This window comes from Buteo buteo, chromosome 6, assembly GCF_964188355.1.
Source record: "Buteo buteo chromosome 6, bButBut1.hap1.1, whole genome shotgun sequence".
Classification (NCBI taxonomy): Eukaryota; Metazoa; Chordata; class Aves; order Accipitriformes; family Accipitridae; genus Buteo; species Buteo buteo.
The window spans coordinates 40,730,412-40,758,307 of NC_134176.1; the positions used below are offsets into that span (position 1 = coordinate 40,730,412).

The following is a 27,896-nucleotide window of genomic DNA, read 5'->3' on the forward strand; positions in this document are numbered from 1 at the left end:
TATCAAGGATTTGGCACTAAGATTTGGCACTCTGTGAAATGAAAATACTTATGATAGATTTAAGTGTTCCAACAACATACTTCCAACAGTAACTAGATGAAGTTTAGACGTGCTGACAGCAATGCACAGTGGCAAGTTAAGTCTAGAGTTAGAATGTTGATTGCTCCAGTTCAGTGGTAGCTGAAATCCCTAGCTCCTGTGGTAGAATTATGAAAAGCAAAAGCTGAATGCTCAAATAAAATGGACACTCAGTTTTAAACCAAGTATCAGCATAATGTGGATAAAGTAACATCTGGAGTAAAACTGCCAACTTACCAGATGTTCTCATTATTACTAATTGCACTGCTTTTCAAAAGTACTGATCATCAGTCTGATGATCATGTCAGCACAGAGCTGACACAAGCAGGCATAATTAAGCACAAATAGTATAAAAACCATAAGATGTCTGAACACAACATGCACCATATCTAAAATTCAGGGGGAGGCATGCCCAAAAATTGATTCTTTGAGGGATATTCCAATACAGCGCATGTGGTGTGACAGTAAGCAGCACTGGCAGCAGCATACATAGGAACATGCATCAGAAGTGTTCTGAATCATGAAAAATGCATCTTGTAGTGTGCTCGGTGAGTATCACTAGTGAGCAGTGCACTATTACTGTCAAACTGATAAACTCAGTGCTGGTCCTTAAAGCACAGGTCACCAAATAAGGATTGTAAGAGAAGTCAGACTAGCTATTTTTGTTGGTTTTGCCTTTGCCACAGTAATTTTTACTTTAAAGCTTAGAACCCTTAAACTAGCTCTGTTGCCAAGTGAGAGTACAGCTGGCCTGCAGGATAACATAGCTAAGGAGATACTAGGACATTATGCAAGTCACTGAGCACCCCAGGTATTTATGTTGGGATAACTCCAGAAAACCCCACTACCATCATGTGAAAACTGTACCACCTATACAGTAAAGTTTCCTTTAACGCAAGGTGAAAAGCCATTCCATTGCTCTCAAAAAGAAGAATTCAGACAGACAGAAGGACAGACTGCAGAAAAGCATCACGTGATCCCAAGACAAGTGGTTAAGGCCTTGAAGGGATTTGTGTCTCAGGATGCCCTGGCATTAAGTGGAGGAACTGGTTCAGTGACTTAGAGCGAAGAGCCAGAACCTACTAATTCACCAACACCCATTCTTGGAGCACTTCAAGCTGTGCTCCAGTATTTCAGACAGTGATTAGAACTGTTTGTCTTCTGCATGTGAATACTGCATTTGAAATTCTTGCCTATTCCCAAAGCAGAAGTTTTCTGACATGGTGATGTTCATCCATGAGAAATGATCCACATGAGGCAGGAAGAAGGATTTACTAGAAAATAAGGAGTTATTTGAAGCCACAGAGAAGGAAAGGAGGAAGAGACAATTTAAGGTAATGTTTTACTGGAACCATTTGGTTTTACCTGAGTTTTTCATGGGGAAATCGGTCTTCCTTTGCACTGTTGAAGGCAGCTCATTTATTCGCAAAGACAACTGGCGTTTAAAAGGAGACATCTTTTGGCTAAGGGCAGGGAAGCCCCTGAAAGACCCTTGCCTGGCAAGCTGTTCTATAGGGGCATGCCTCCGTGGAATAGCGTGGGGATTGCTCATTTCTTTATCCAGAGAGGCAGCAACTTCAGCAGTAGGAGAGGTTGGTGAGCCAGAAGAGGGGGCAGTATTGTTTGGTGCAGCACCTGGTGCTACTGTTTTCACTTCTGTTTCAACTGCTGGAGGAAATACGGTGAGGTTAGCAGAGTAAAGCAAAGTAGTGTTCAACTGCCTGCCCCTACTCCCATTTGTTTTGAAAAGAGAAATGGCAGGAATTTGCATAACTAGTACTCTTCCAAACGAGTTTCTACTACCACAGCAGAAAAATAATTTCTGTATACCGTCATTGTCTTCACCACGTCACTTTACGTACATTGAATCTCCAAAGCAAAGCTTACTAAGGCTAGCCACTTCATAGAAATGATGGTGTTATATATATTTATTCTTTTTAGCTATTCCTGAAACCTCAGCTCTAGAAATACTTGCAATTCATTTACGATTAGAGACTGAAAAGTGGATTGTGTGTTTGAGACCTTTACTCCGCCTCACACAGAACTGTGGCCAAAATATTACTGCAAACTGTTTTAAGTGACTTAGGGTGGCATAGCTCAGCAGCAGCAGGGAACAGAACCCAGCTCTAGGACCTTCTTTTAAAAGCCACCCTCCTAGCCCTGCAGAAGCAGCAGCAGTAGCCAAACGCACTGCACAAGCTTCAGCAGGCCAAAGGCAGCAGCAGGACATAACAGGTTAGGCTGCATTCAGTGCGCAGGCTGCAGCTTCCCAGCTCCTCCAGGAAATAAATACACTACAGATAGATGGAAGTGTGCTGCAAGGTAGATCCAGCCTCTGAGCTGACAGGCATGGCTAACACCAGGCACACTTACAGTGAGTTCCTGTGTCACTACTTTAACTGAATTTAGCTGTCACATTACCACCCAATCACTAGTTGCACTGGGAGCTCCTCCAACTTAAAGTCAGCTGCTTCACTTTGCAGGGTTTTGCATAGCATCACAATGCTTCTGTCAACCAGGCCTAACGGTAGAAATGTAGGATTAAGCCTAGTTTAAATCATGACACTTATTATTAGAATAGCAATGGGGATTTCTCCATCTCTAGGAAAACTCTTTCTCTCACATCGTAAGTGAATTGGCTTTGGGGGCAATAAACACAGCTCATCAACACCGCAGGAGAAGGGGAACTCTCACCACCCTGGTGTGAACTCTTATTTTACCTATATTGCTTTCCAAACGTTTTAGGAAAAACAATGACTTTTTTTGTTGAGAAATCAGCAGAATAACTAGAAGTCTGCTAAAGAGAGGAGTCACACTACAGATTTCTGAGGAGCTGAAATGGTAGGAGGAACTAATTATGTTGTCTTGCAAGCTTCAGTACCCATGAGTTGCAGCTGCTCGTTCAAGTGAAACTTTTCTAATCAGTCTTTCTTGGAAAGGATTTCACACACCTTCATTGAGTCAAGACTTTGACTCATGCCCTCAAGTAACAAAGGCCTTGTGTTTAAGCTTCATTTAGCACATTCTAAAACTAACGTATGGGAACAAGCAGATGGATGATGAAAATGAAGATTAAAGTTTTGCAATCAAGTGGCAGCATAAAACTTGCTGTGGAACCCTCTGAAACAAAAGTTCAACTCCACTGTAAAGAGGGCTATGAACAATGTTTATAATAATTATTTTTGTTAGCTGTAGAACTCCACTTGAGTGGAATAAAACTTGAGTAAGAAGTTCTACTTTCACTTGAATTTCAGAACATTGTAAATGGCATTTTAAATGGCTAAGAAGTAAAAACTAACTCCTCTCAAATCAGTTAGTTACTAGTTTTCCATGTAATTAACAGTGCAACAGTTATGTGTTTTATGGGAAGGGGGTGGTTGTTTCGGTTTGGTTCTTTTAGAAAGCACTCTGATCTTTCTTCCCTCATGCAGTATAACTCTATACATATACTTTGTAACCTGCCTTAAAAATCAAAATAAAAAGTACAATATTTTCTAAGAAAAAGGCATATAATTTCCTGTTCATTTACCATAAGCTTTAGACTACAAAAAGGATTACTTCATGTCTGGCAAACTTGTTATATTTTTATAACATTTTTCTAATAAGGCCTTTTAGTATGGTACCTATGGTGTTCTCTACCATAAAGCAGGCTGACAAAACAAAGCAGGAGCAGCTTTCACATTGAAGCTACTTGTACTTTTTCTAGAGGAAATGTGGGAAAATGCACTATGAGTGAATCTGGAAGCATTTTTCATCTTGTGAAGTGACAAGCGTCAGGGAGTATGATTTGTACATAATAAGGTTCAAGAGAGGGAATGCTGCAAGGACGTTAAGCCTCAATCCTTGCACAGGCTCCAATTCAATTCAGTGCTGGTTTTGCTCGCTATGGGTGATTGTTTAAGTTGCACCCCATACCTTTAGCATCCGGCATCTGTCTCATAATTTCCTCTCTCTCTGCTTGTTCAGTAGCTGTAGTGACCCTGAATGACCCCTCTCTAGTGAATGTGGTTCTGCTGGCATCAAAGGTGGCAGTCACTCCACACTCCTTCTCTCGCTTCTGCTTTCGCTCCAGGCATGCTGCAAATGCACAGCCCACGGCATGACTCAACCTTTCCCCCTGTACAAGACAACATTGCATCATACAGTAACTGGAACAGAAACATACATCAAGCATTGCAAAGTGATAACCTGCCTTTACAAGAGGAATCTAATTAAGGCATTAAAAAGAACTACTGTAATTGGCCACCTTTTGTATGGCTCTAAAATTAAACCTGGTATATAAAGACTCCCAACTATTAATGCACAAGCAGTGTTCAAGAAGGCCACCCAGAAATGAAAGAGATTGACAGATAATCTGTTTAGTTCAACTGCTACTAAGATGCTAGGGTGATAACCTGCCTGCACTGATCCCTTGCCTCTGGATACATTTGTGCACAAAGAACTCTTGTGAAGCCATCTTAAGCAGGTGTAAGTCCTGAAGGAGATAAGTGCTATTTCTCAGATGGAGAAAGTTTACAGAGGGCTCAGGGAGACACTACCATTGTGTGCAAGCGTGAAAATTAAAAGTACAATGGTGACTACTTACACCTCTTAATGGCCCTGACCAAATGCACAAGTTAGTATTAAGAGTGCCTTCTGAAAAGCACTTCCATTATTAACCAGTGAGGTCAAAAGGATCCATTATCCAATAACTGCAATAAGGAAAGGAAATTCAAGTCAGAGGAAGTCCAGCAATCTAGCTGATACAGCAACTACAGTTGAGTCAGAGGTGCTATTACTACCAGTAGCTCAACTCATCTATTATAATCAGTAAGTGAAATGACGTGTTATTCACAGAAGAAAATAGAAAGGCTCCAGCTCTAATGTGAGCTTAACTGGAAATTTCTAACTAACTTCATTGTTTCTCTTTAAAGAAAAATGATAAATTGTCAAGTACAATTGCTCTGAACATGCAGCTATGTGGAGTTCACACAATGAATCTGCATGAGGTTTCAAGTGCTTTGTATAATATAGGCAGGATTCAACAAAAAGCAGAAAGAGGAAAAGGACAGATCAGGGAGTTAAATAAGTCTACACAGCAAGAGACTGATAGAGGTAACTTACTTTCAGACCTTCTACTGGAAAAATCTCTATCCCTTAGAAGCAAACAGGATGCTAATTTAATTCAGTTTAGCTCCATCCCTTAACATTCAGATGACTTCCCATTCAAGATAACATTTGCAAACAAGAGGCTGCATTCATAACCAGTCTGTATTTACTCACTATGATTTTATCCTGGAAAAACTGTCATTGCTGTTTCAGTTTTTGGCTGTATACATTTTCAGATGAGAATATCTTCTGTCTATTTTTAGAAGAGTAGTTCCCTTCTGCTAGATATATCTGAGGCTGACTGCATTCCTTTTATACACATGCTGGGCACCATTTTTCTCTCCACAAGATGAGACCACAGAGGGATGGCAAATAATTCAGATAGAAAGAATGAGAACTAAAACAATTTTCAAGGACTAAGTAATATTTTAGCTGAAGTCAAAACATACTGCAGTATTCTAGGCAGTTAATTTTTCCGAGCATAACTTCCAGTTAGAAGCTGGAAGAGTTGGACACACACCATATTAAACTTACCGTGTCCTTTACAGCCATAAAGCAGTGGCATATCCAGCGTCTTGTTGTGCCATCTCGACAGATGTATGAGAATGCCCGGTCAAAGTTCCTGTCTGGTGCGCAGAAAGAAACCTTCTCTATTGTCTGATCAACTATAAGATCCTAGAGGGAAAAAATTCCCCCCCAATAAAAGAAATGTGAGGAAATATAGAGAAACACTTGAACAAGTAATTTTCAGTGTTAACTGCAAGAAGATGAGTTATACTAACAAGAGGATAACCTGATGTGGCTATAGTTATCTGTTAATGAATTCAGCATTCAGAATCTATTCCCAGTATGAAACAAAAAGGACAGAAGAGATTTTCCACCAGCCGCCTTTGGAAGAAGTGTGCCAAGGCACCACTTAAGAATTTAGGGACCGAAACAATTCCTAAGATCTCTCCCCTAGACTATGGAGCTCACATTTTTGTTTTATTTTTACAGCAGCTCTGGTAGTCTTGCAATCAAAAAATCTTTACTGTGGATAAAACATGACACTAAAACTTATGGGAGAGATCTGCATGTGTGAAAAGGTCTAGCAGCTGCTACACAAAAAGCAAAAGCTGATCTGCCAATTAGCTAAGCAGGGATGCAATGGAGAAGCACCAGCGGCACTGGTAGTATCAAACACCCCTGATTTGTTCCCATAGACTGATGGGAGAAGTGTTTCCAAAAAGGAGATAGTATAGTTTAAGAACTATGCCATCTTCATTAAAAATTATTTTTTCAACATTTTTTTCCAAAATTGTTTCTTTTGGTTGGTGGTTGGTACTTGGCACCTGTGCTAATGTATTCAACCACCAGGAGGCAATCGTATATTCTCTTTTTAAGTCCTATACTTTTAATTACCTCCAGGGTCTGCACAACTTATTAAAATTCAATTTTAAAAGATTAGATATATGCAGTAACATTTCTAAAAATAATACATGTATTATTATTTTTAAATGAGGCAATCAGTAGAATGAATTCACCTACATCAGTATGTTGGTATTAGAAACTGAATTCTTAAGAGACAGTAACTTTAGTGCTGATGAACCATACCATAACAGCAGCCCTGCAGAAGTCTAGCCACAGAGCAGGTACTTGACAGGCAGCCATACTGCAGAGCGATATGAACTATCTCTACCTGCTTCTCAGTGTTGGCTTGCAGAAATCATCTTTTAGGTTGACAAAGTAAGGGTTAAATGACATGAATATAAAATGAATTAATTTCAGACTAATGAGAGTAAAAATTGTTCCGATAGCCATGCCATCTTTTAAAATACTAGTTCACTTACAGAGGCAAGCCTAAGGCTTTTATTTCTAATTGCCTACATCTACATAAAACCAAGAATTGTTTGCTATTACTTGCACACAGGCACCTTGGTGGTACATACTGCTATTTCACAATCAAAAAAAATTGTAAAACAATCTAGAAGGATGCCACAAACACATTAGTCTTCTACTTCAGACCAACAGCTTAGATATTAGAATTAGAAATTATTGAATTTGATACTCAGTTACTATTTAGCTTGAGTCTGAAGGCACAACCCCCCTATCTCATTTAGTCTCTTCATGGCATTTTTGGAAGCTCTCTCTTGTTCATTCAGACCCATTCTAGCATTTGGATGCACTGAAAATTACATTGATTAACATGAGTTTGCTCATGTATTACTACTGCAGCCTTCTGCAGTGGTGCAGAACAAAGTCAAAGGACTCTCCAAGTTCAATGTCAACAGAACTTACAGGGAAAAAATGGTTCTTCCAGTAAATGCAATAAAAAAATATTGCAAGCTTGTGCTACCTGCCACGTTTTATTAAATGTGTCCTGAAAGTAGTGTGAAATTAACTGGAGGAAAAAAATTAGCAGGCATACATATGTTTACAAAGCAAGAAATAATTAAACTAATTATACACTTCAGTCTTCCTTTCAAATGCCAACATTTGCATAAACATAAAGATTGGTGTCCATTTAAAGTTATAGCACATATGTTATTATAGAGAGATTTAAAACTTTTGTCCAGGGAAATCTAACCTTTGTTTTCTCATCTACAACTCTGAGTCCATCCGCCGAAACCCACAGGACTGCTTTAACGGCTTTCTTCCCAGACTTTCAAAAAAATTTAGAAAAAGGAAAGAAAAAAAAAAACAGTTTTATGCCAAAAGCATCAGACTGCCACCCGCTTCCCCTTTCCAAGAACCATAACATTAAGTGTAGATGAAGTCCACGGTCAGTAGGGTGCCCAAAGCCAGATACTCAATCCAAGTTGCAAAACATTCAGAGAACCAAGCCAAAGAGAGTACTTCAGAAACAGCACATCATAGGGATAAGGATAGGGCACAGAACAGGTGGAGGCAAAAATAAGGTGTACATCCACTAAGAGTAAAGAATTCAAGACTGACCAAGTGGGTGAAGAATTTCACTAAAAAGTCAGAAGACATTAATTCATAAGGAGTTACACCACAGGTAGCTTCTTTAGCACAAGTTTAAACATAGGAAAATTCTTACCTGATATTTCCACCAGCCCTACCCTCTACCCCAATAGTCACATGGCAAAATCATGGCATCACCTTAAACCAGTGTTAAAAGCACCCAAAAATCATCAGTTACTGTGTTATGAGCTTAATACTAAGATCAATCATCCATACATGTTTCATTAATTTATTAAGAGTTAAATGTCACATCTTGGAAGAGAGGTAGAAAAATACGATTTCTTGATCATTTGGTGTGTATCTTAAAAAAAGCAATGGTGTGTGGCAGGCTGACACAGCGGAGGAGTGGTCTGGCTTTTATCCAAGATCCGACTGTGGGAACTTTCAGCTGCCACAAGCTGAGGGTAAGTAAAAGTGGGAAGCACAGGAAGGCTTCAGGAGCCATTTAAGCTACAGATTCTTTCTAGGCTGTTTACTTTTTAAGGGAAGGTTACAGAAAACAGTATAAACACTTGACACCATATTCTTCTGAAACTAATTCACTGAACAGAAAATAGGTAGAAGATGTCAACATAATTTTACTGGTTGTTACAGAGAACTACTACTAGAAAAATAATCTTTTTCTTTCTTTTTTTAAAACATGTTACTTTAATTCACAAGCCCCATACTTAAAGCCAGCTAATAAAACATTCTCCCCATAATGTTTTTTGAAGCACTGGGTTTACACAGTTTGTGGCTGCTAATGGCACCCACCACAGACCACTGCAGGGATTGAAGAGAGCAACAATAACAAAAAAAGATGAGGGGATATCAGCTAGTGGCTTCATGCACAAATTGCAATTAATTTTTTTTTTAATAGTTCATTGCAGATGTATATAATTTATATTCATATGGCAAGTAACGGAGCAAGTACACATTCTGGCATAAGCCGCCACATGTTCCAAGTCTGCAACACCAATTTTAACACTGTAAGGATGAAATATCTTGGACTGAAAAGTCCCCTGCTATATCACATTGGTTTCATTCTCAGAAAAAGCAGCAAGTGTGAAGAAAACGGGCCTGGCAGAATTTCTGTTTGTTTTGGGGGAGGAACTATCTGTCCCAATTTCAGAAGCCGCAATGACACCCCGAGCATTTTCAAAAAGCTTGGTGAGAACAGAGAATGGCACTGAGTTGTATGGAAGAGTGATTAAAAGAAAAGAGAGAAAATAAGCACAGCATGAAAGCAAGCTACAGAGAAGTGCCTGCAGAAGCAAGTTTCTAAATGTCCATCCAGCCTGCTGGATACCCCAGAGAAGGTTTAAAGTAAAACTGTCAGATTCTAGAATGCCTAAGGGAAAGAGTATAATGCATAAAGGAAGGTGTACTTAAATTTACCATCATATCTGTTAAAAACTATTGCAGCATTTAAAAGTCACTTTTAATTTTTGGTCTTAAAAGGCTGTAAATATCAATACCCACAAAATATAGACTATATTTTCAATGCTCAGCTAGCTTCCATAGCCTGAAAGTTGCTATTAATCCCAAAACCAAGTGGTTTGTAGAGGTCTGTCTCCTTGAACTCTTTTAAAAAGGAGTACCAGTTTCTTATAAGCCATTAACAGTCTTAAATCTTTATTTCAAGCAAATACAAAGAATCAAGAGAAGACAATGCCTGCAGGTAACTGTTTGGTTTAGATTACCATCATTAGAAACAGATACATGTCCTTCCCCAGCAAACAATAAAAACCTTGTTTCTGCAGAAATAGTAATCAGTTCCTGAAGTCTGTATTAAAGTCAAGTTTAACTGAGCTGGGTACTTCATAAAGCAGTACTGACCTTCAGCAGAGCTACTCCTCACCTGCTATTTTACCAAATGAGGATTTAGAAATAGCTAAGACATGAACTTCATGTTTCTCGGAATAAAATGAAAAGGCTAAAGGGCTAAGTCCTCTCCTCTCCCACTGGAAACATAAGGTTCCTCATACAAGATAACCAAACATGGGTTTGCTACCCTAAGAGAAAAACAAAACACACTTTTATCTCCCAATTCCTTCTTCTAGATTTATGGTGGATGCAGCACATAGAAGGAGTAAGGCCTTACCATCCGTATACCAAACACACAGCTACTACTGTTGGGCAACATATGATTTGCGCATCTACTGAATCTTCAGCTTATTTGTGCCTACGAGTAATGCATAAAGGAACATACTTCTCCAAATCAGTTTATACTGGATATACAAATCAAAGTACTACTCCCTTATGGGTGGGATAGTGCCAAGTATATCGTGATTACAAATTAAGTATAAGCATTTGCACTCCTGGCACACACCGGACAAAAATCAGACCAGATGCGAGATACTGCATGGGAAGTGAACTCCAATGCAGGATTGCAGCTTGTGTAATAAACACTGAAAGGTATAGGTGACTCCAGACAAAAGTATTTAAAGCAAATGGCCAATATCTACTGGAACACTGTGGTCTTAAATGTTGCTACCAAGGGACTCATCTAGACATCCATATCAGTAGCTTCTCGTCATATTCAAGAGCTTTTGGATGACAGCACTGCTGGAGGAGAGCCACGTGTGGCAGCGACTCCTGGGAGCCTGATTTATCAGTGCTGAGTCAGCCCCGATAGAAACCTCGCTGCTCAGCACTTCTTAGGAGGTCAGTAATCTGCTCCAATACATTATCTGGACTAATTTCAGAGTCCTCAGAGGTCTCCGGGGGGCGCGTGAGGCACCTGTCCTAACAGACAACAGGCCTGAAGACAAAGCAGGACCACTGCAGGTTAAGGACGAGGAAACCTCTCCAACAAGCTGGCAGTGCCTGAGAGACAGGCATCCACAAAAAAAAACCACAAAAAACCACCAAACCCACAACGCCACCCCACCCCCCAAAACCAACCAAACCAAAACCAACAAACCCCCAAAAAAACCCAAACCACAAAGTAGACTAAATCCAAAATGCACATCTCCTAATCAACAGTGCAGGTCATGACAATTTAACTGTTAGAAGTCATAGGAACATGGAGGTAAGTAGCAGCTATATTGTAAGGTAGAAAATAAAGTTTTAAGGATGCCAGAGCACAATTAAAGTTGCCCAATAATGCATTCTTTAAATACTTCTATATTGTTTCTAATAATTCTGCCTATTTTATTCTGTCCTGGGACTTACAAACAGCTATAAGATGTATCTGGAGTCTTAAGTACATATAAAGAAAATTTTTCATTTCTGACTCTGTATAAAACATTGCGTGATGAGAAATACATGCACTCGGTGGAAGCAAAACAGGAGAAAGATCACTGAATCTGTACTACTATTCACAACAGAAAAGCTTCAGTTTTAAAATATGAAGAGCTGCCTAAAAAGGCAGTTAATTTGGTTACGTTGCATACACTACACAAAACTGCAGAAGCCTAATCTGGAGCTATCAACAGACATCTCATTTCTATTTAAAATTTAAAAGAAAGTATTCTCAATACCAAACACTTGAATATTTCTGGACACAAATCAGTCAGATTTACCTTTTAGGGGGAGAAAAATATGGACAGGGAAAGCAGTAAACCTGTCTAGACTGACTTTTTGAAAGCTGCTAACATGTTTTAAGCAGCTCGGAATATTATATTAATCCCAATGCAAGGCATCTGTGGAGAAATTATAGATGAGAGTCAAAATATGTAAGAGTTATTAATATTTCTCAATTATTAATAAGAGAACAGCTGCCCTTTTTTTGCAGTTTTTCCCTAGATTTGGGCTACCATTGTAGGCCAAAGCTGTAATAAAGGCACTGTCATACTGATGCTGTGGGGATATCTAAACACTATGGATTTTAAGTGGTTTCAGTGCTAATTAATGGAACTTTACAGGCTGAAGTAGAAGTAGGTCCCTCTTTGGCAAAATATTATAATAAAAGACAAAGCAAATCTACAAGGCTGTGGTAAAGTACCGGACTTCATAAAAAAAGCAACTAAGATGTAATGGGGAAGCTAGCGTATTTAACAGATAAAAATCTGTCTTTGCCTTTTTTAATTAAGTGCTATGCAAATATCTGTGCTTTTACATCTTCGCTTTCTTATGTACTCTAACAGAAGTTAATACCAACAAGCAGAAAGAAAACTAACATATCTGATCAGGTTGAGGTGGGTTTTTTTCTGTTTGTTTGTTTTAAACAAATTGTAAGTAGTATTTAGCTTTTTCGGTTATAAAGCAAATGGCATGTTTTGACTCCAGTCTTCATAGATTTCAGCTCTTAAATTTCATTTGCACATAGGAATGATCTGATTAATCTGACAGATCTCCCACCTACAGTATTTTGGCCATTAAAAAAAAAAAGAAAGAAAAAAAGAAAGAAAAGAAAGAAAAGAAAGAGCCTCTTACTTCACCGTCACTACACTTTAGATGTATGCTTTCCCTGATCATAGGAAGAAACCTGAATTGGGAAAACAGCTGTCCCTGTGTGACATGCATCACTGAGTGAAAGGTGAAAAAGGAGCAGCTGAAAAAACCTTATTTACTCCCCAAGCAAAGCCAAAACAAATTTGTGACCAGAGAATAATCTGCTCCACAAGACTTTTGTATGTTACAAACCTGTTAGTTTCTATTTGAGCCAAGATTTATTTTATAACAAGATACTTCAGAAACCATATCTTACATTAACTCCATAGGAAAACTAAATTAAAATGTTTTACAGGAATTTTAAACACCGAGTTAGGGAACAGATGAGAGGTAAAAGAGAGAGAGCTCTTTCCGAGGTCTACGTGCACTGCCTTGTAGAGATGTAGACAGCAGGAATAAAATCACCCAGTTGTCAGTACAGCACTTTCTTAATAAGGACAAAGAGTTGTTTCCCTTTGCGTCTAAGACACTGTCCTCATGAAAACAAGAGCAACAACAGAAACAGTAAATTTTTCAGTTATACAGTTGAGCTGCAGTTAGAAAAACATAGTAGGTAAATGCCTGGTCTTATCTGTGCTCCAAAAAGAAAGGTTTAAGAGATGGTTTGTGAAAGCAGCGCACTGCTTTCTCCCAGTGCTAACATCTGGGGGTCAACTCATGGTGCCAGGCAGCCCATCATGAAGCACTTACAAGGCACAGACCCCAGCTGCTCTGCAGATATCTACCCAGGTGATGTAGGCTGGCACAAGTTTAAGGGTTTAAAAGGAAAATTCACATTTTTTTTCAGGAAGACCAAATCAGTTCAGAACACTGAATTTCCGATACAGTCCATATGGATTTAAGTTTCTGTTTCAGGTTGCTTTTTAAACCATAGCCTTTGTTTGATAAACATTTTTCCACGTCTGTTTTAGAAGCAAATATTCTGAAATGGATTAGGGGACTCTCAACACCCTGATTTTATGGCAGTGCTATACCAGGGATGTAACTCCTTATAGTGCAAGCACAAATGAGGCATTAAACTTACTTTTCCAAAGAAGCCTTTGAAGAACTTCCTTTCCTGGAGGAACAGGGGGGACAAGTCGAGCGCTATTACTGTAGGTAGCTAAAATGTCCCAGGGTTTCAAACCAACAAGCACACACAAGAATAGGGTTTGGAGGGAAAGGAAGGGGTTTTTAGAGTTATCCATGAGAAGGTGCGACAGGCAAATGTGAAAATAATCCCATGAAAATGCAGATCAAAGGGCACGCACACAATTCTAATAAGCTACTGCCCTGAAATTGGTGGAAAGAAGAAAACCTCAGCCCCAATTTCATGCAAAGTGGTTACTTTATTTTCACTCTCCCTTGTTTAGTCCCTTTTAGTTAGATTATAAACCAAACTTGGCAGCAGACATGGTGGTTAAACAATTAAAATACTGTACAGGCTCTTGTGAAATGCAAAGTTCTAACTCTGGAATTACAGTCAAGTTTGCTCTGTATTGATCACTCTTTCCCAAAGCAAATGCTTTGTAAGCAGAAGCAGCATGTATGGCTGGTATAAAGCAGGGTTAAACACTACTTTATTTTATTCCATTTATTTGTTGCTTTGGTTTACATGCTACTCTTACACTTCACATCTTATGCAGTCTTCTCTGAACAGTAAGGAATTTCATCTTACCTTGTGGTACAACTTAAACACAAATGCGATCCCTTCCCCTTTCACTCTTTCTAAAGCCTTCTAAGGCTTTATACAGTATTTATACAAATACTAAATATTCATTCTACAACTCTGAACTGATAGGCTGAACAAGACCCTTTAAAGTCAGGTCAGACAGGGACAGACAGTTAGGCAAGTGCAAAGATACCAAGAGCTGAACTACAACTTCCTAAATTTCTTCAGCCTGGAAGCAATTATACTGATTGCCCAATTCACATTAAGAAAAAGGCAGCACACAATTTTAAGCATATTTGCATGCAGTTTAGTTTACTGGCTTTATTTTGTTACCAGACTGTGAAAACAAAACCGCAAGATCTGAACCCATCTCCTGAAAGAACACTTCACCACGCCTGGCACTCTGCGAGCACAGCCACATGCTGCTCCGTGTTTGAGGGAAGCTGGCACAAAGCATATCACTGTTCCTGCTATCTTTCCAAATTGTTTCACTTGTAAGAAAGCTATGGTATAGTAGTAACAGGGAGGACGTGGAGAGCTGCAGATGAGACAGACAGTGTCTTTGTAACAGCCCCTGACCCCAGATTAACACTGTGCAATTCCAACCTGTTGATAGCTGATAACAACACCATATTAAAAATATTATTACAAATATCCTGAGGCAGTGTCTCAAGAATTGATTGGTAAACAAGGTTATATTTAAAACAAAGCTATGGTTCTGACGCAAGCCAACAAAGGCCAGGAAACACAAAGTTAAGAAGGGAGTGTCAATCTTGACTTTTCATTTCCTCACTTCTGCTGCTGTGTGCCTCTCTGCCCGATGTACTTCCACAGAGCTTTTTACCAAGTATCTGTAACATATTTATGTCAACTCAGACACTGTATAAAGAACATCTCTAAGTTCAGTCAGCTGAAAAGCTTAACAATTTTTAGAGGCAGGAACAGTTATGTATTTGGACAGGATATGCTAAACACTAGGAGGGGAACTAATGGATTAATCACAGTGTTGTGTACATAATGAGAAGGGGTTGGATGCTGCTGCCAAGTTGAGCAATGACTATTGCATTACACTAAATAACAGCTTTTTAAAGATAGCAGAAGCTAAAGAGATTCACCAGAAGCTACCTCATTTTTAGGTGATGGTTAATTTTGCTCTCAGCAAAACACTTGTTAAACAAGATTATTGTTTTTAATAAACTGGACAAGGTTAATGGAAAAGACATCATGCAAAATAGGTTTTAAACAACACTAAGTTAATGTAGTTTAGAGATAACTAATGCATGTTTTAAAATATTAAATTATGTCTCTTTACCTGCTAAAACAAGAACATATATTAAAACAAATGCATCATTTAAAACAAAAAGTGGCAAGTTAGAAACCAATACTACAGGCTAAAGCTCATTTAATATCAAAAAATGACATATGAGAGTATACTTTTGTCTTTATATGCTGTTCCCATACCTGAGTCAAATACACTTCCAGGGCCCTTACAAAGTTATTTTCCAGTTTGCGCTAAATATTTTAAATCCAGTGAGATGGTTCTGAACTAACCACTTAGAGCTTAGTGTCCAAACACAAGGATCCTACCAGATATGAAATGTATACACAGTTAGCAATATATCCTACTAAGGGAAAAATGTAAGCTCCATTGGTAATATAAACCCGTGTTCATAACAGACTGATAGCTGAATACATGGGTTTCTTATCTATTAATGAGGCTGCGGTGCATTTCATCAGACAGAAAACAGGGACATAACTCAAGTTTGTCTTCATTCATTCTGAACTGTATAACAACTGCACATTATAGTATTCTTGGTGTGTGATTTCAGAGCTATAAAACTGTAACAATACAGTATGGATGAGGGATTCTCTAGCTAAAAGTGGCTTCTTTTACTCAGTTGTCAATTAAACAATGCCTGAATAAAATGCTCACCATCATCTGGTTTCAAGTTCTGCAAGATGCAATGCTCGAAAATAATCACGCCACATTAATCGAGGAGGTAATAAAAAAAAAACAACCTGAAATGTTAGGTTATTTCCCACAATAAAGAGACAGAAAGATTTGTTTGCATCTTTTCTTTCAAAAAGCAAAGTAGAAATTAAGCTATTTCTAAAACCAAGATTAACACTGTTCTATGTTCTTCTTGACAAATCCCATAAAATGTTTTAAAATCCATTAGTCAGCCTTAAAAAAGAACAGGCTTCAGTTCTGCAAATGAATTGCCAACTGTTGGAGAACAAGAATTAAGAGGAAAAAAGTTTATCTATTAAAATAAGTAAAGATAGACAGAACTTAATTTTAGAAGCTACAAGATACAGGTATTCCAACAATTCTGTCTAATTTTTATTGACTGGATTTATAAAACCTCCACGTTACCTGCAGAGAAAACAATAAAGATTAAAAGAGGTCACATACATTTCAATGCAGTTTAGCCCTATGAAAGGTGAAGTCCAGTCTCCCTTAAGTTAGTCTTTCAGTTGGAGCACTGCAGCTCAAACTTGTAATTCTTTCAAGACCAAGAAAAAGCCCATCAAAATAACCAAGTACTGTGAAAGCAAGAGACTACCGAAAGAACAAACTGTTTTCTTATCATATTCCTTGCATGCTAAAACATCATCCAGTGGTTTGGCTTTTGCTAATTAAGAGAGCAAATTGTACAGAGAAGAGCTTTCAGTAATATTAGAGTCCTAAAGAAATGCCCCCGGTTTAAAACCTACACGCTGGGGGTGGGGGGCAGGGGTTGAATTGCAGTGAGCAGCTCCAAATGAACCTTGGATCTGATGGAGTCTAGCAACTAAAGCACACAAAGTAGTTTCAGTAATCTGAATCTTCCTCTTGGGGCCCAATGAGAATTTCACCTCTGCTTCTCAACTTCCAACACTGACAAAAGAGTGCAGATAGCAATCGTAAGAGACATGCGCTGGTGTCCAGTTTATATATAGACACCAAAAACTTCAAACAGCAGAAGAAATCAAAATTATCTGAAGAAAACACTGAATTTATGAGAATGGGTAAATTGATGCCATCCACAATTTGGAATAAAGACATAGCACAGAAGAGGGAAAAGAGATTATTTACTTCCAGAGAATGCACTGTAGAAGTCAGATATCCAAGTCTGACATTTGAATCAGCAATTCAGGTGATCAAGAATCATAAACCTGGAATTATCCAGATTCCAGAAGAAACTGGGCACTATGCCTTTATTGTGTCTCATTATTTATAAGCTTAGGTACACTTAACTGGCTTGTGGGCTTGAAGTTTATAAAAAAACTAGAGAACAACTACTTCACAACATAGCTCCCTAGGGAATAAAATGAGAGAAGTAGCATGAAGTAGATACTGCAGTGTTATTTGGTGTGCTCATAGAAAGTATTCTGATAGAACAAAAACCAGAATGGGACAAAACCAGATGCAATTCATTATGTGGTCATTACTTGCACTTCTAGCTACATAAACTAAACCCACAGAATAAAGAAACTAATTTATATTTTGTACGGCCCTTTTTAATAAAAATCAATCACCAATCACTGTTGGACTGAACGGGAACAGATGGGATGCAGCTTTAACAGGTTGCTATACATTAGCTGAAAGAGAAAAGAATGAAAAGACTTGATTTTAATCAGAGCACTAAACCAGATCAGAAACTTTACAGGAGAACAGAAGGAAGAAAAGATAACCTATAATCCTCTGTCATGTGCTAGGAGGAAGGGAAGAACAGGTCTAGTTGGAAGTTGAGCTCCCACATTTGGTAAGGAAAAAAACTGATGTCCAGTAGCAGATATCTTAAATTAGGAAAGGTACAGTAGAAATGTTTGATGTACTTTCAGTAATTTTGTTGAGCTGCAAGGATACAAGAGTTTATTCCACTAAGGCATCACTGAGGAATGTATATAGCTAGGACATATAAAGGAAGTGATAAAAAGGATTGCAGTTCTCTATCTCCATTCAAACTTCAAATGTTAATGTCCTTTCTCCCTCCGTTCTCTTCAATGCTGTTTCAACCTCAGTTCCTTGATAGACTGATCACTGCCTTTGCGGAGTTTGCTATTTCCACAAGATTTTGGGATATTACTACTGCAGGAAAGAGATGACAAGACCTCTTCAAATGAGCCACAGAAATACAAAAGAGCTTTGAACGAGTGCCATTTACAGGAGCAAACGTTCACAGAAGCCAAACTAAGAGCAGCCCACTTCATGACATATCAGAATTAGGCAGCCTTCGGGCCACTTTGAGCAGATGCAAGCCAGATTATTTCATGCATGACTACAATGTTGCAGTGCATTAGAAAAAAGCAGCCTAAATCAAGTAATATTTTGTATAATAACAGTGAATTAAGTCACTATTAAAGTGGCAGGCAACAGAGGGAGAGAGAGCGGGAGAGGAAGAGAGAGAGAGAGGGAGAAAGAACTGTTAAAAAACAACGATTGAAGTCCCATGTGGGTACCAACTTAGTCTGAAAGGTCACAGAGGATTTTTACACATTTGTTTTGCAAATAGTTTCTGCAAGTAGGAAGAACAGTTGTAACTCTCTCCCTCTCATCATCAGATTAGCATGTCCCCCTAACCACAGCAGTGCTCTCAAACCAGCCAACTGTTCTCCTAACATGGGTCAAAAGTTCAGTCCTTAGCTGGGGCACTGCTGCCGAACGGACCTTTTCCAGTAATGCTCACAGCCCCAAAGCCAACCTTTTCATGAAACAAATATACATACAGATTTCAGTCTCTTCACAGCATCTTCACAGATATGCATTCCTCTGGATTCATCCACTTCAACATGTCCCAAGTACTGCAGGAAAGAGAATAGGGGGAGAAAAGCTTAACAGTAGCTCCTTAAACTCCCTGGTTTAAAAATCCAACCTCTGAATTCATCTCAGTACAGCTGAGATGATAGACACTAACAGCACTTTACTGGCCTTCTTTTGAGACCTGTATTTGGAGGTTTGACTTTGTATTTATATGGGGCACCAGCATAAGTAAAAAAGCATAATACATCTAGAAATTCTGAGGTAAAGACAGACTTCCCTTACTCGGGGAAAAAAAAATTAAATTGAAAAGTTGAACTGTATTTTCCTGCTTATTCAGAACGACCTTTAGTCACTTTTTTTTACTAGCATGGCGTGAAAACCTTAAGTCAATATAGAGATGACTGAATAAATTATTTTTGAATAATGATAAATATATTTAGTATCAAAACCAGAACGATACTACATACTAAAATAACCAAATATATTTGAATGTTCATGCCCAAATACAAGAGATTTCAATCTCGCAAACAGAAAACATCCTTCTTTCCCTCCCCCTGCCCGCTTTTAAAAGTTGTAAACCAAAATTTTTTATCTTCATTACAACACCAGGCTCTTATGTGGACACTGAAACATTCATCATTCTCACAAAAAAGTTTTTAAAAATATCAGTTTTCTGGATATTCATCTTATCAAGCACTACTTTTAAAAAAAAAAACCAGCAAACCAACAGCAAATAGAAACTGCAAGTTTCAAAGCTTTTAAATTAATAACCTAGAATAATATTAGCCTGCAGAGAAAGCAATTTCAAAAAATACATTGAATTGTAGTGCTCACGGTACTGTGGATAGTTTCGGGGGGGAGGCAGGGGTCCTAAGTTTTCCATTTTCTCCCTACCTTTTCCAGTCATAGTTCTTTTTGATAGGGGAAGGAAATGTTCTCTCAGAAACATTCATATCCTTATTCAAAGTACTTAACTCTTGAAGAAAACCACAGAAACTATTAAATAAAAGCTTTCTGAAGTTTTGTAGTAAGAGGAATAGGTCAAAAAAAACTTACCCAATTTATGTGGCATTGTAAGAATTGTATGCAATTCAGCATTTATATTCTAGACTAGCTAGAGAGTGAAGAAATGGGTTTAAAATATCAGAATCAATACTTGTGTCACTTAATGCAGGGGTAAACCTAGGTTTAATAGTCTATTGAAAGTCCCACTCCATCACAGAATATTGTCATGAGTTATCTAAAATCTCCCAGTTCTTGTTTCATTAATTAGGACAGCATACTTAACTAGATGGACAAAAACCATTTCACTCAAGCACCGTATTGAAGCACTCTATCAGAATAATGCAACAGATTCAACTAAATGGACAAACTCAGACTGTTTTAAAGATTCAATAGAAATTTGAAAGTTGAGGGTTTTTTCACGCAAGGCAAGATGCTCCAAAAGAGGAGACTCTACATATCACCCTAAATATCATTAAACTGCTGAAAGATTTAAAAGATCTTGAGTGACAGAGGGCTTTAACATTGAATCTCACTATGTGGCATTTTTAAAACAGAATAAATCTGGATGGAACAATTCTGCAAGAATTTCATTTAAACCAGCCCTCACAGCTGGAAAACAGCTTGAAAAATAAATTGCATAGAAACTACAAGATAAATAGAAGAGATCTAACACTTTAGAGCTTTTTCAAAATGAGCTCTGTGAGGCTGAAGCCTTATAATTGAATGCTAGAGCTGCCAAAACGGCAACTGTACTCCCTCAGCTGAGCTTGCTGAACACTTGCGCAAGATCTTAATTTCTCCAGAACAAACACTAACTAGAAAATTTTAATCCTAAAAATACACGAATAGTAACAACTAAAGATGCATTTACTATGTGTCTGGAAGTATGTATTTATATCAATAGCTATCATAGATGGATCTTTGCTTCTGCCATGACTCCTCTGGAAGTTCCAGAGATGCAGAAATTCTGTGGTTGTACGTATTTGTCACAGGAAAGTTTTGAGTTTAGTAACTTAAGAAAGTTTGTCAACTTCTCTTTAAAAAGGGAGGGATATAGACAGGAACAAGGCTGAGGTTTATAGAGGACAGAAAAAAAAAAAAGATATATGCATGGAATGAGCCATCTAGTTTGCATCACCATTAAGTATCATACAAGCAGGGGACCACTTTCAGATTTCCTGAGCTATCTGCACATCTCATTTACCCTACTGTAGGCAAAACGTTTCCAGCTGAAGATCCAAACCATTCAGTCCCTGTACTTGGCAACCTGCCTTTTGCTTGGAAAAGAGAGAAACAGAGGAGGGTAAATATTGCCTCATGTCACACTCCAAAACAGACAACCATTTTCCCCTGTGTTGCCAAACCTCTATTCAAGTCCCATGCTTCAACTTTCAGCAATCAGTCATGCCACTGCTGCTAGAGACAGCAAGTTTAGCTGCAGTTTTCAATACTGCTTCCACTCCAGTGAATGGAGACATTATTGCACATATCAAGGGCATCTACCCACACCGAAAGGGTACAATCCACAGACCTCATTGAGCATCAATCAATTCTGAATTATAAAAGAAATTACACTGCCACACAATCCTTCTTTATGATATAGAGGACAAAAGGTGCTTTGTTTGCACTTACACTTTAAGCCCTTAATCAAAAAAAACCTTGTTCTTCCCATTGCACCATTTTCGCAGAAGCCAGAAGCTCATCACGATCAGTTTCAGTGGCCTTGTACATTTTACAGGCAGTTTCAAAATTCTTCCTCTTTTTTTTCTAGGGTGGGGTGGTGGTGTGTTAATTCCTTGTAGATCCCAATAGATTTTTAAGTTTCTTTCTCGTAAAAACAACCTTTCAGCTGTATAATCAGAATGCTGTGGTCCTCTTCTTTTTTTTAGCCAAGTGTCCCTTAAGCAGCAGGTCCCCTTCCAAGTCTTCAGACTTATTTCTAAAAACTTCCCGCCCCAGGCTGAGAGTAGATATACATGGCTCCTGTAGTTATCCAGTGCTACAACAGTTATCTGACTTCTAATGGGTAGTAATCAAAGACATAAATATTTTTTCAAGAAACTTGGCAAACAGCTCTGCTACAGACTGAGACCTTTTCTAGTACCCTTACATTTTAATCCCAAGTGTTAAATTGTAGTTATATCACAACCTAACCTTAAATTTGAAATATTAGCTCAACTTATTAGTGCAACAGCATTTTAGGAATAACATTTCAAAATTTAATAGAGAAAGAAAAGACAGCTGCTAGTTAGATTAAGACATGGTCTGCTCCTTACAGTCTGAAATTGCAGTTGAACACCAGAATTCAGGACTTAACAAAAATAAACCATCACCAAACTCTGTTGTCCCATCACAAGAGAGAGATTGCATGGAAACCACTTTAAAAAGCAGATACACAAATCCCACACTTCTATACATAACCTTTCAGGATCTCCAAAAGGAACTTCCCTTTCAAACAAAATGAGAAGAAACATACTGTGAAGTGCCTGGGCAGCAAATTGTCCTATATAAGTAAAATCTCATGCAAATCCATAACGGCGCATTACCACAAACACACTCAAGGACTGGGACACATAATTACTGGGTGCACAAAATCAATGTGAACTGCATCAGCCATACCATGGTGGCTAATGACTTTGCAGAAGAGTAAGGAAGGGTGTACCCCAGACATACTTGTAAAGAGCACTCCTTGTCACAAGGATCACTGCAGCTAGCATTCCTGGAGAGAGCGAGTACTTTTCCATCATGAAAGTGCACATGGTAGGAATGCAGTATTAATATTGAATGCATTCGTACTTAATTTCCATAGCAACCAATCAATGATAGTCATGACATCAGCAATGCTCAGCCATAAGATGTTCTGTAAGAGGTTTAATCATTATACCAGAAATTAACCACCAATGCTTTTACAGAAAGCTAGAATCCTTGTGGGCAGAGTCCACATACAAAGTAACAAAATAAAAGCTCTGATTCAAATAAAATATTTTCACAGGCTGTTGGAGAACCCCTTAACACAAACATTTTTAAATAGAAGTACTGCTTATATTAACATTTTCAGAAAAAAAAGATGAGATGATGGTACAGCAAGTAATAAATAAAAAAAAAACAACACACAACAAAAACTTTCCCTCTTCACCTCTGGGCTTTATGTTCTCTTTCACAGACAGTGGTGGATGGTATCAATCTCAAGTCAAACAGAAAGCAATCAACATAGGAACAAGTTAAACTTGCACATAGCAAAACGCCCTTAGAACTTGAAAAGTACTTGAGAGACTTTATTCTTTGTCAACAATTTAAAATTTTTCCAACTTCATCTAAAAATGAACAACTTAAGTTACTATATCAAGTGTTTTTGGTGAAGCTGTCCTACTGCCTTACCCCAAATATAAGCTATTAAATTGCTCCTAAGAAAACATCAAGGGCTGATGTATCGGGTCAGAAACAAAACAAATCTACCATCTGTGTCCTAGTACAAGAAATACTGCCCTGATCTTCATTCTTTGTTTTCATTTCTTTCACAAATACTTGGCTGACTCAGTTTTCAAAATTTCAAACTTCAACAATAATAGCTGGCAAAAAGAAAGATCCTTCACCAGAACTTCTTCCACCTGGACAACTCACTCGAGCCAGTTTTCTTTCCTGAAGCCTGGTAATGTTATTGCAGTTTCTCTTCCAGACACAGCTACACAAAACATTGAAGTTCCCTCTGTATCAGCAGATGTTCACATGCACCGTTTCATTTGCAATAACAGATTAGGTTCTTCAGATTACATCTGCAACTAGTCGGACACAGGAAATGAGCTTACTCTAAGTCTTGGCCAAGGTGTCCCGTGCTAGGGAACTAGCTGCCATAGAGAGAAGCACACCACCACTTCCTTGGTATTTTTCCTAGAGGCAAAGACATTCCTCTTTCTTCCTCTGTATAAGTACTATTGTTTCTACAACTGGAGTATTATTTGTAATAGTAAGACTGACTACTTGGCATCTGCATGTGTAGATATGCTTCTGGAATTGGTATTGTTCCAGAGTTAAAGCCTGAGCTCCACAGTTCCACAGTAAAATGCTGTCTTGCAAGTAGACATAAGCTTAAATCTAGAAAGCCTAGATACATCTTAAAGCTGAGCTACTTTTCCACTGACTTCTGTAAGATTTACATTCCAATATTCAATAGTTTATTTCTCTCCTCTCTCACACCCATGCTCTTGCTTTTTTAATTTATCGGTTTGAAAGAGATGTTTGCTTAGACAGAGCTGTAGGAGCACAGACAACAGAAACTCCATGGTTAAGCATCAACAAACTAAGTTTAATCCTGCTTAGTCAAAGCTACAGGTTAGTTACAATACTACACATCCTTAGGGTCCAACTTCTTCCACTTCCCTAAGTCACCAGAAATGAAAACACCTCATCAATCTGTTAAACCCCTCAAAACAGGAGCTGTAAGCAGCCTATGACTGCTAAATGTCTCTGAATAGTGTGGGTCAAAAGAATCTAACTAAAACCAAAGCAGTATCTATACCAGTAGTTCTCCGTGTCTTTTCACATCACACCCACCTAAGAGCCACACTGTGCATTTCACTTACTGGTTCTCATAAGATATTTATCAGTGTGAACAGAAACAACACTGTGAGGAAATAACAAACATTTCCAGTTAGGACTATGGAAAATGAAGTAGCAAAGCTCAATACAGGATACACAAATGCTATATTCTTCATATTCTCACAAATCCCTAAAACAAGGCAGGGAAGGAACTCGGGAGGTTATGTAGGACAGCACTTGCCTCAAGGCGGGATCTTCTTCCACATCTACATCAGAGAAGTCAGCCTTGAAGTATTATGATATTTCTGTAACTGGAGATCAATAAGGTAGACCTTCTACTCTGTAGCTTACATGCCTCACTGTCAGAAAGGGCGGCTGTTTTGCTGAGTTGCTGTTGTTAATGCCTATCCTAAATTTCCCTTGACGAGGCTTAAACCCACTATTTCTCCCAGCCCCTTTACAGCTTCATGTATGTACTGTTAGACTTAGGTTTTCGACTGTTTGCTCTGATGTGCAATTCCTACTTTTCCAGGACAGCATTAGTTAATAAATCTAAGATTTTCTTTAAAAAGAAGAAAATAAAAGAAAATCAAGTGTTGATAACACAGTTTTATAAACACACTGCACAGGTGCACATTGTACCTTTTCTTCAAGTCCTGCAAAAAATTCAGTTTCCATCTATGACACTGGAAATCCCTTAATCTTAAAAAACAAAACCACACAGAATTAAAAAGTATAACCAAATGACAACTTTTTGATTTCCAACACCTAAATTACATTTTAAAAGACATCCAAACCATTTGTATGGCTCTAAACACTAATAGTCATATCTTTAAAACAATTCAAAGTTTACCAAACAATTTAAGAATTTGACCTTGGCCAAAGACAGCAGGGTTTCAAAATTGAGTAAGAAGTTTCATTTAAAACTTCTTGTTTGCAAGGCTATTCAAAGAAAACTAAGGGTTGGACCCAAGCATGAAAAGTTTAAAGATTAGGGATTGCATTACATTCCCTTTAATCATGACAAAAATGCACAGGAATATATTGCAGGCAAGTCTTCCACCTTCTGTTATATCACCATTCTTTTATAATTAGCTGTCTTCAAGATTTTTTCCTGTGACCCTAAATGCTGCAGGATTTTAGAAATGTACCCTTGCTTGCTGCTGGGTTAGCATTCAGTAGCAATGGTTATTGTACATTGCTAACATCAGTTCATGCCTTAAGAGGTAGGGATTTGTAGTGTTTAATGTGTAAGGCTGTGCAGCATTTCAGAAATCAGCAGATTTGTCACATTAACTTCTCAAAAATACTTAACATAGTTTCCAAAGACTATTCAAGCATCTCAAGCTTTCAGTGTCAAAAATATCACATGCCTAACTTAAAGGCAGTTCAGCATCAACATGCTGGTAAACTCTTTCACAGCTACTATTATTTCAAACTAGAAGTGCACTTAAGAGAGAAAACAAAAGCCACAGCTACCTGTGCTGAGTACCAGTCTTTCTGATCTGGAGGAATAGAATAGCATGCAAGCTGTATTTATAAACTGATTAAAAATAAGAAGTTATTTTTATTATGACATTTATAAATTTGCAATATATAAGCAATAAATAGTAATATAAGCTTAATATATAAGCAATAAAGTTCAATATGTAAATTCCAAAACTAAAAAGAGGACAACTAGGCAGCTACAAGTGGTGCAAAAGCACACAGCAAAGTGACAGAAATGGCCTATTTCCTACTGATAGCAGTTTCAGCAGGGCCATGTATGGCCTAATGACATAACACACTGCCAGGTCACAGGGACCCCAGGGATGAGAACTGACACTCAGAGGTCCCAGTGAGGATACTCCACAGGTCTCAGTGGAAGTTGTTCCCTTTTCTTCTATCTCTGCTTGAATACAGAACAATGTGGTGTCCTCAACATCTTCCACCAAAGCAAGGGCTAGATAGAAAATAGCTGAAGAATATTTACTCTGAAAAGTCAATTCTTTTTATTTGTGAATGTACAACTGTATCCATACAATTTTTATTTGTCAACACTAACACAGAAATCAAGATTCAGTTGAAAGGCTAACTCACATAATACCAGGCACTCAACAGCAAATCCTGGACTTCAAATTCAAAAATACAAATGTGGCTTGCTACTCTTCCACGTGGACTTTTTTCACTGATATCTTTAGTTTTCCAGTTGGAATAAATGAAATAAAAGATGCAAGTAAACTTGCAAGCTACAGGCAACAGTAGCCTTAGATGCATTAAGGTCGAAAGAGATTGACCACCAAAACCGTGAAAGTGACAGAATAAAGCTAATTAAATTAATCCAAGATATATGTGACTTGCATCTTCTAGAACCACAGGTAAGAATCAGCTGTTAATATTCTGTTTAACACATCCAGTTGGTTAGAACTGCCAAGAACTTGCAAATGTTTGGTTTGTTTAGTTCTGTTAAGTAGAGAAATGACCTAATTTTTCTGATATAAATTTCACAGGCCTGTTACTCTGAAGTGCATTTGTATGAATAAAAACTACTTACCCGAGGGACATTCGAAAAGGCATTTCAGACAAAAGAAGCCCTAGTGTCAAATATTTTAGTCATTAAAACATAGAACAGCTGCATGTTCTCAGTGAGGTAGCGTCTGGAGCAAGAAAGCAAGTTTGAAAATGTGTATGTCAATGAACTTCATTTTTTGCAATTATGATGTATGAAGATCGTGTGAAAATAAATTATCACACTGATAAGCATGGCTGTAATGTCTGTTAGAACAATCTACTTCTGAACAGTTTTAAATACAATGTCTCTGTCAAAGTCCCTTATACAGTACACAGTTTTTCTCTCAGAGGGAAGATTCACTACTGAAACACAGTAGTTACTTTTTAAGTTTGTTAGGATAGTGGAAGGGAATTCGCCCCCCCAAAAGTATACTTCTGCAGATTTTCCAGCAGCTGTAACAGTGCCACATTTAATAATGGGGCAACAACTCTGAGTACATCTATAAAAGCTGCAATGTATCATGCCTCCCACCACAAAAGGTAGGAGAGCAATACCATTATGTTTCCAATGGAATAGCAAAAGTCTGCAAGTCACACTTGTCTAAACACAAGTTTAACATCCTTTTCATACTTCTGCTGACAGACAGGCACCTGTCTCTCTGCTGATCCGGTGGAGTACAAAAAAACCATTCAGTCGTATGCTCCAGCATCCTGGCTCTTCTTTCAATGTAACTTTAGCGGATTCAAAGCAGTTTACGCAGAAGAACACTGCAGGAAACCCAGTAGCCATTCCAAGGCCCTATTTTGAATGTGTCAAATTACCACCTCAAGTGTGTTAGATTTCCAACACAGTGAAGAGCTATCTGTAAATACATCCTACACACACTAAGATGACTGAGAAAATATGATCAGTAGCTGGTTACATACAACAGTCACTCCAACTAGTGGAAAACACAGACT

General features: G+C 38.1%; 2 protein-coding genes across 9 annotated transcripts in view; one reads left to right on the top strand and one right to left on the bottom strand.

Annotated features, from left to right (window-relative positions):
• The window catches only part of PAPLN (papilin, proteoglycan like sulfated glycoprotein), a 105,178-nt gene that overhangs the window by 50,174 nt on the left and 27,108 nt on the right, over positions 1-27,896 (top strand). The window lies entirely within an intron of this gene.
• Positions 1-27,896, bottom strand: part of NUMB (NUMB endocytic adaptor protein) — a 96,288-nt gene that overhangs the window by 5,148 nt on the left and 63,244 nt on the right. For 4 of the 8 annotated variants that reach the window (XM_075030588.1, XM_075030595.1, XM_075030589.1 and 1 more), the window contains exons 3-8: positions 18,872-18,946; positions 13,532-13,564; positions 7,733-7,807; positions 5,701-5,841; positions 3,994-4,195; positions 1,444-1,746 (exon numbers count right to left, since the gene is read on the bottom strand). In XM_075030588.1, the coding sequence (XP_074886689.1) occupies positions 1,444-1,746; positions 3,994-4,195; positions 5,701-5,841; positions 7,733-7,807; positions 13,532-13,564; positions 18,872-18,946 (829 nt within the window). Of the gene's footprint in view, positions 1-1,443; positions 1,747-3,993; positions 4,196-5,700; positions 5,842-7,732; positions 7,808-13,531; positions 13,565-16,091; positions 18,500-18,871; positions 18,947-27,896 lie in introns of those variants that run through there. The other 4 variants (XM_075030590.1, XM_075030594.1, XM_075030592.1 and 1 more) reach the window with 4 other exon arrangements.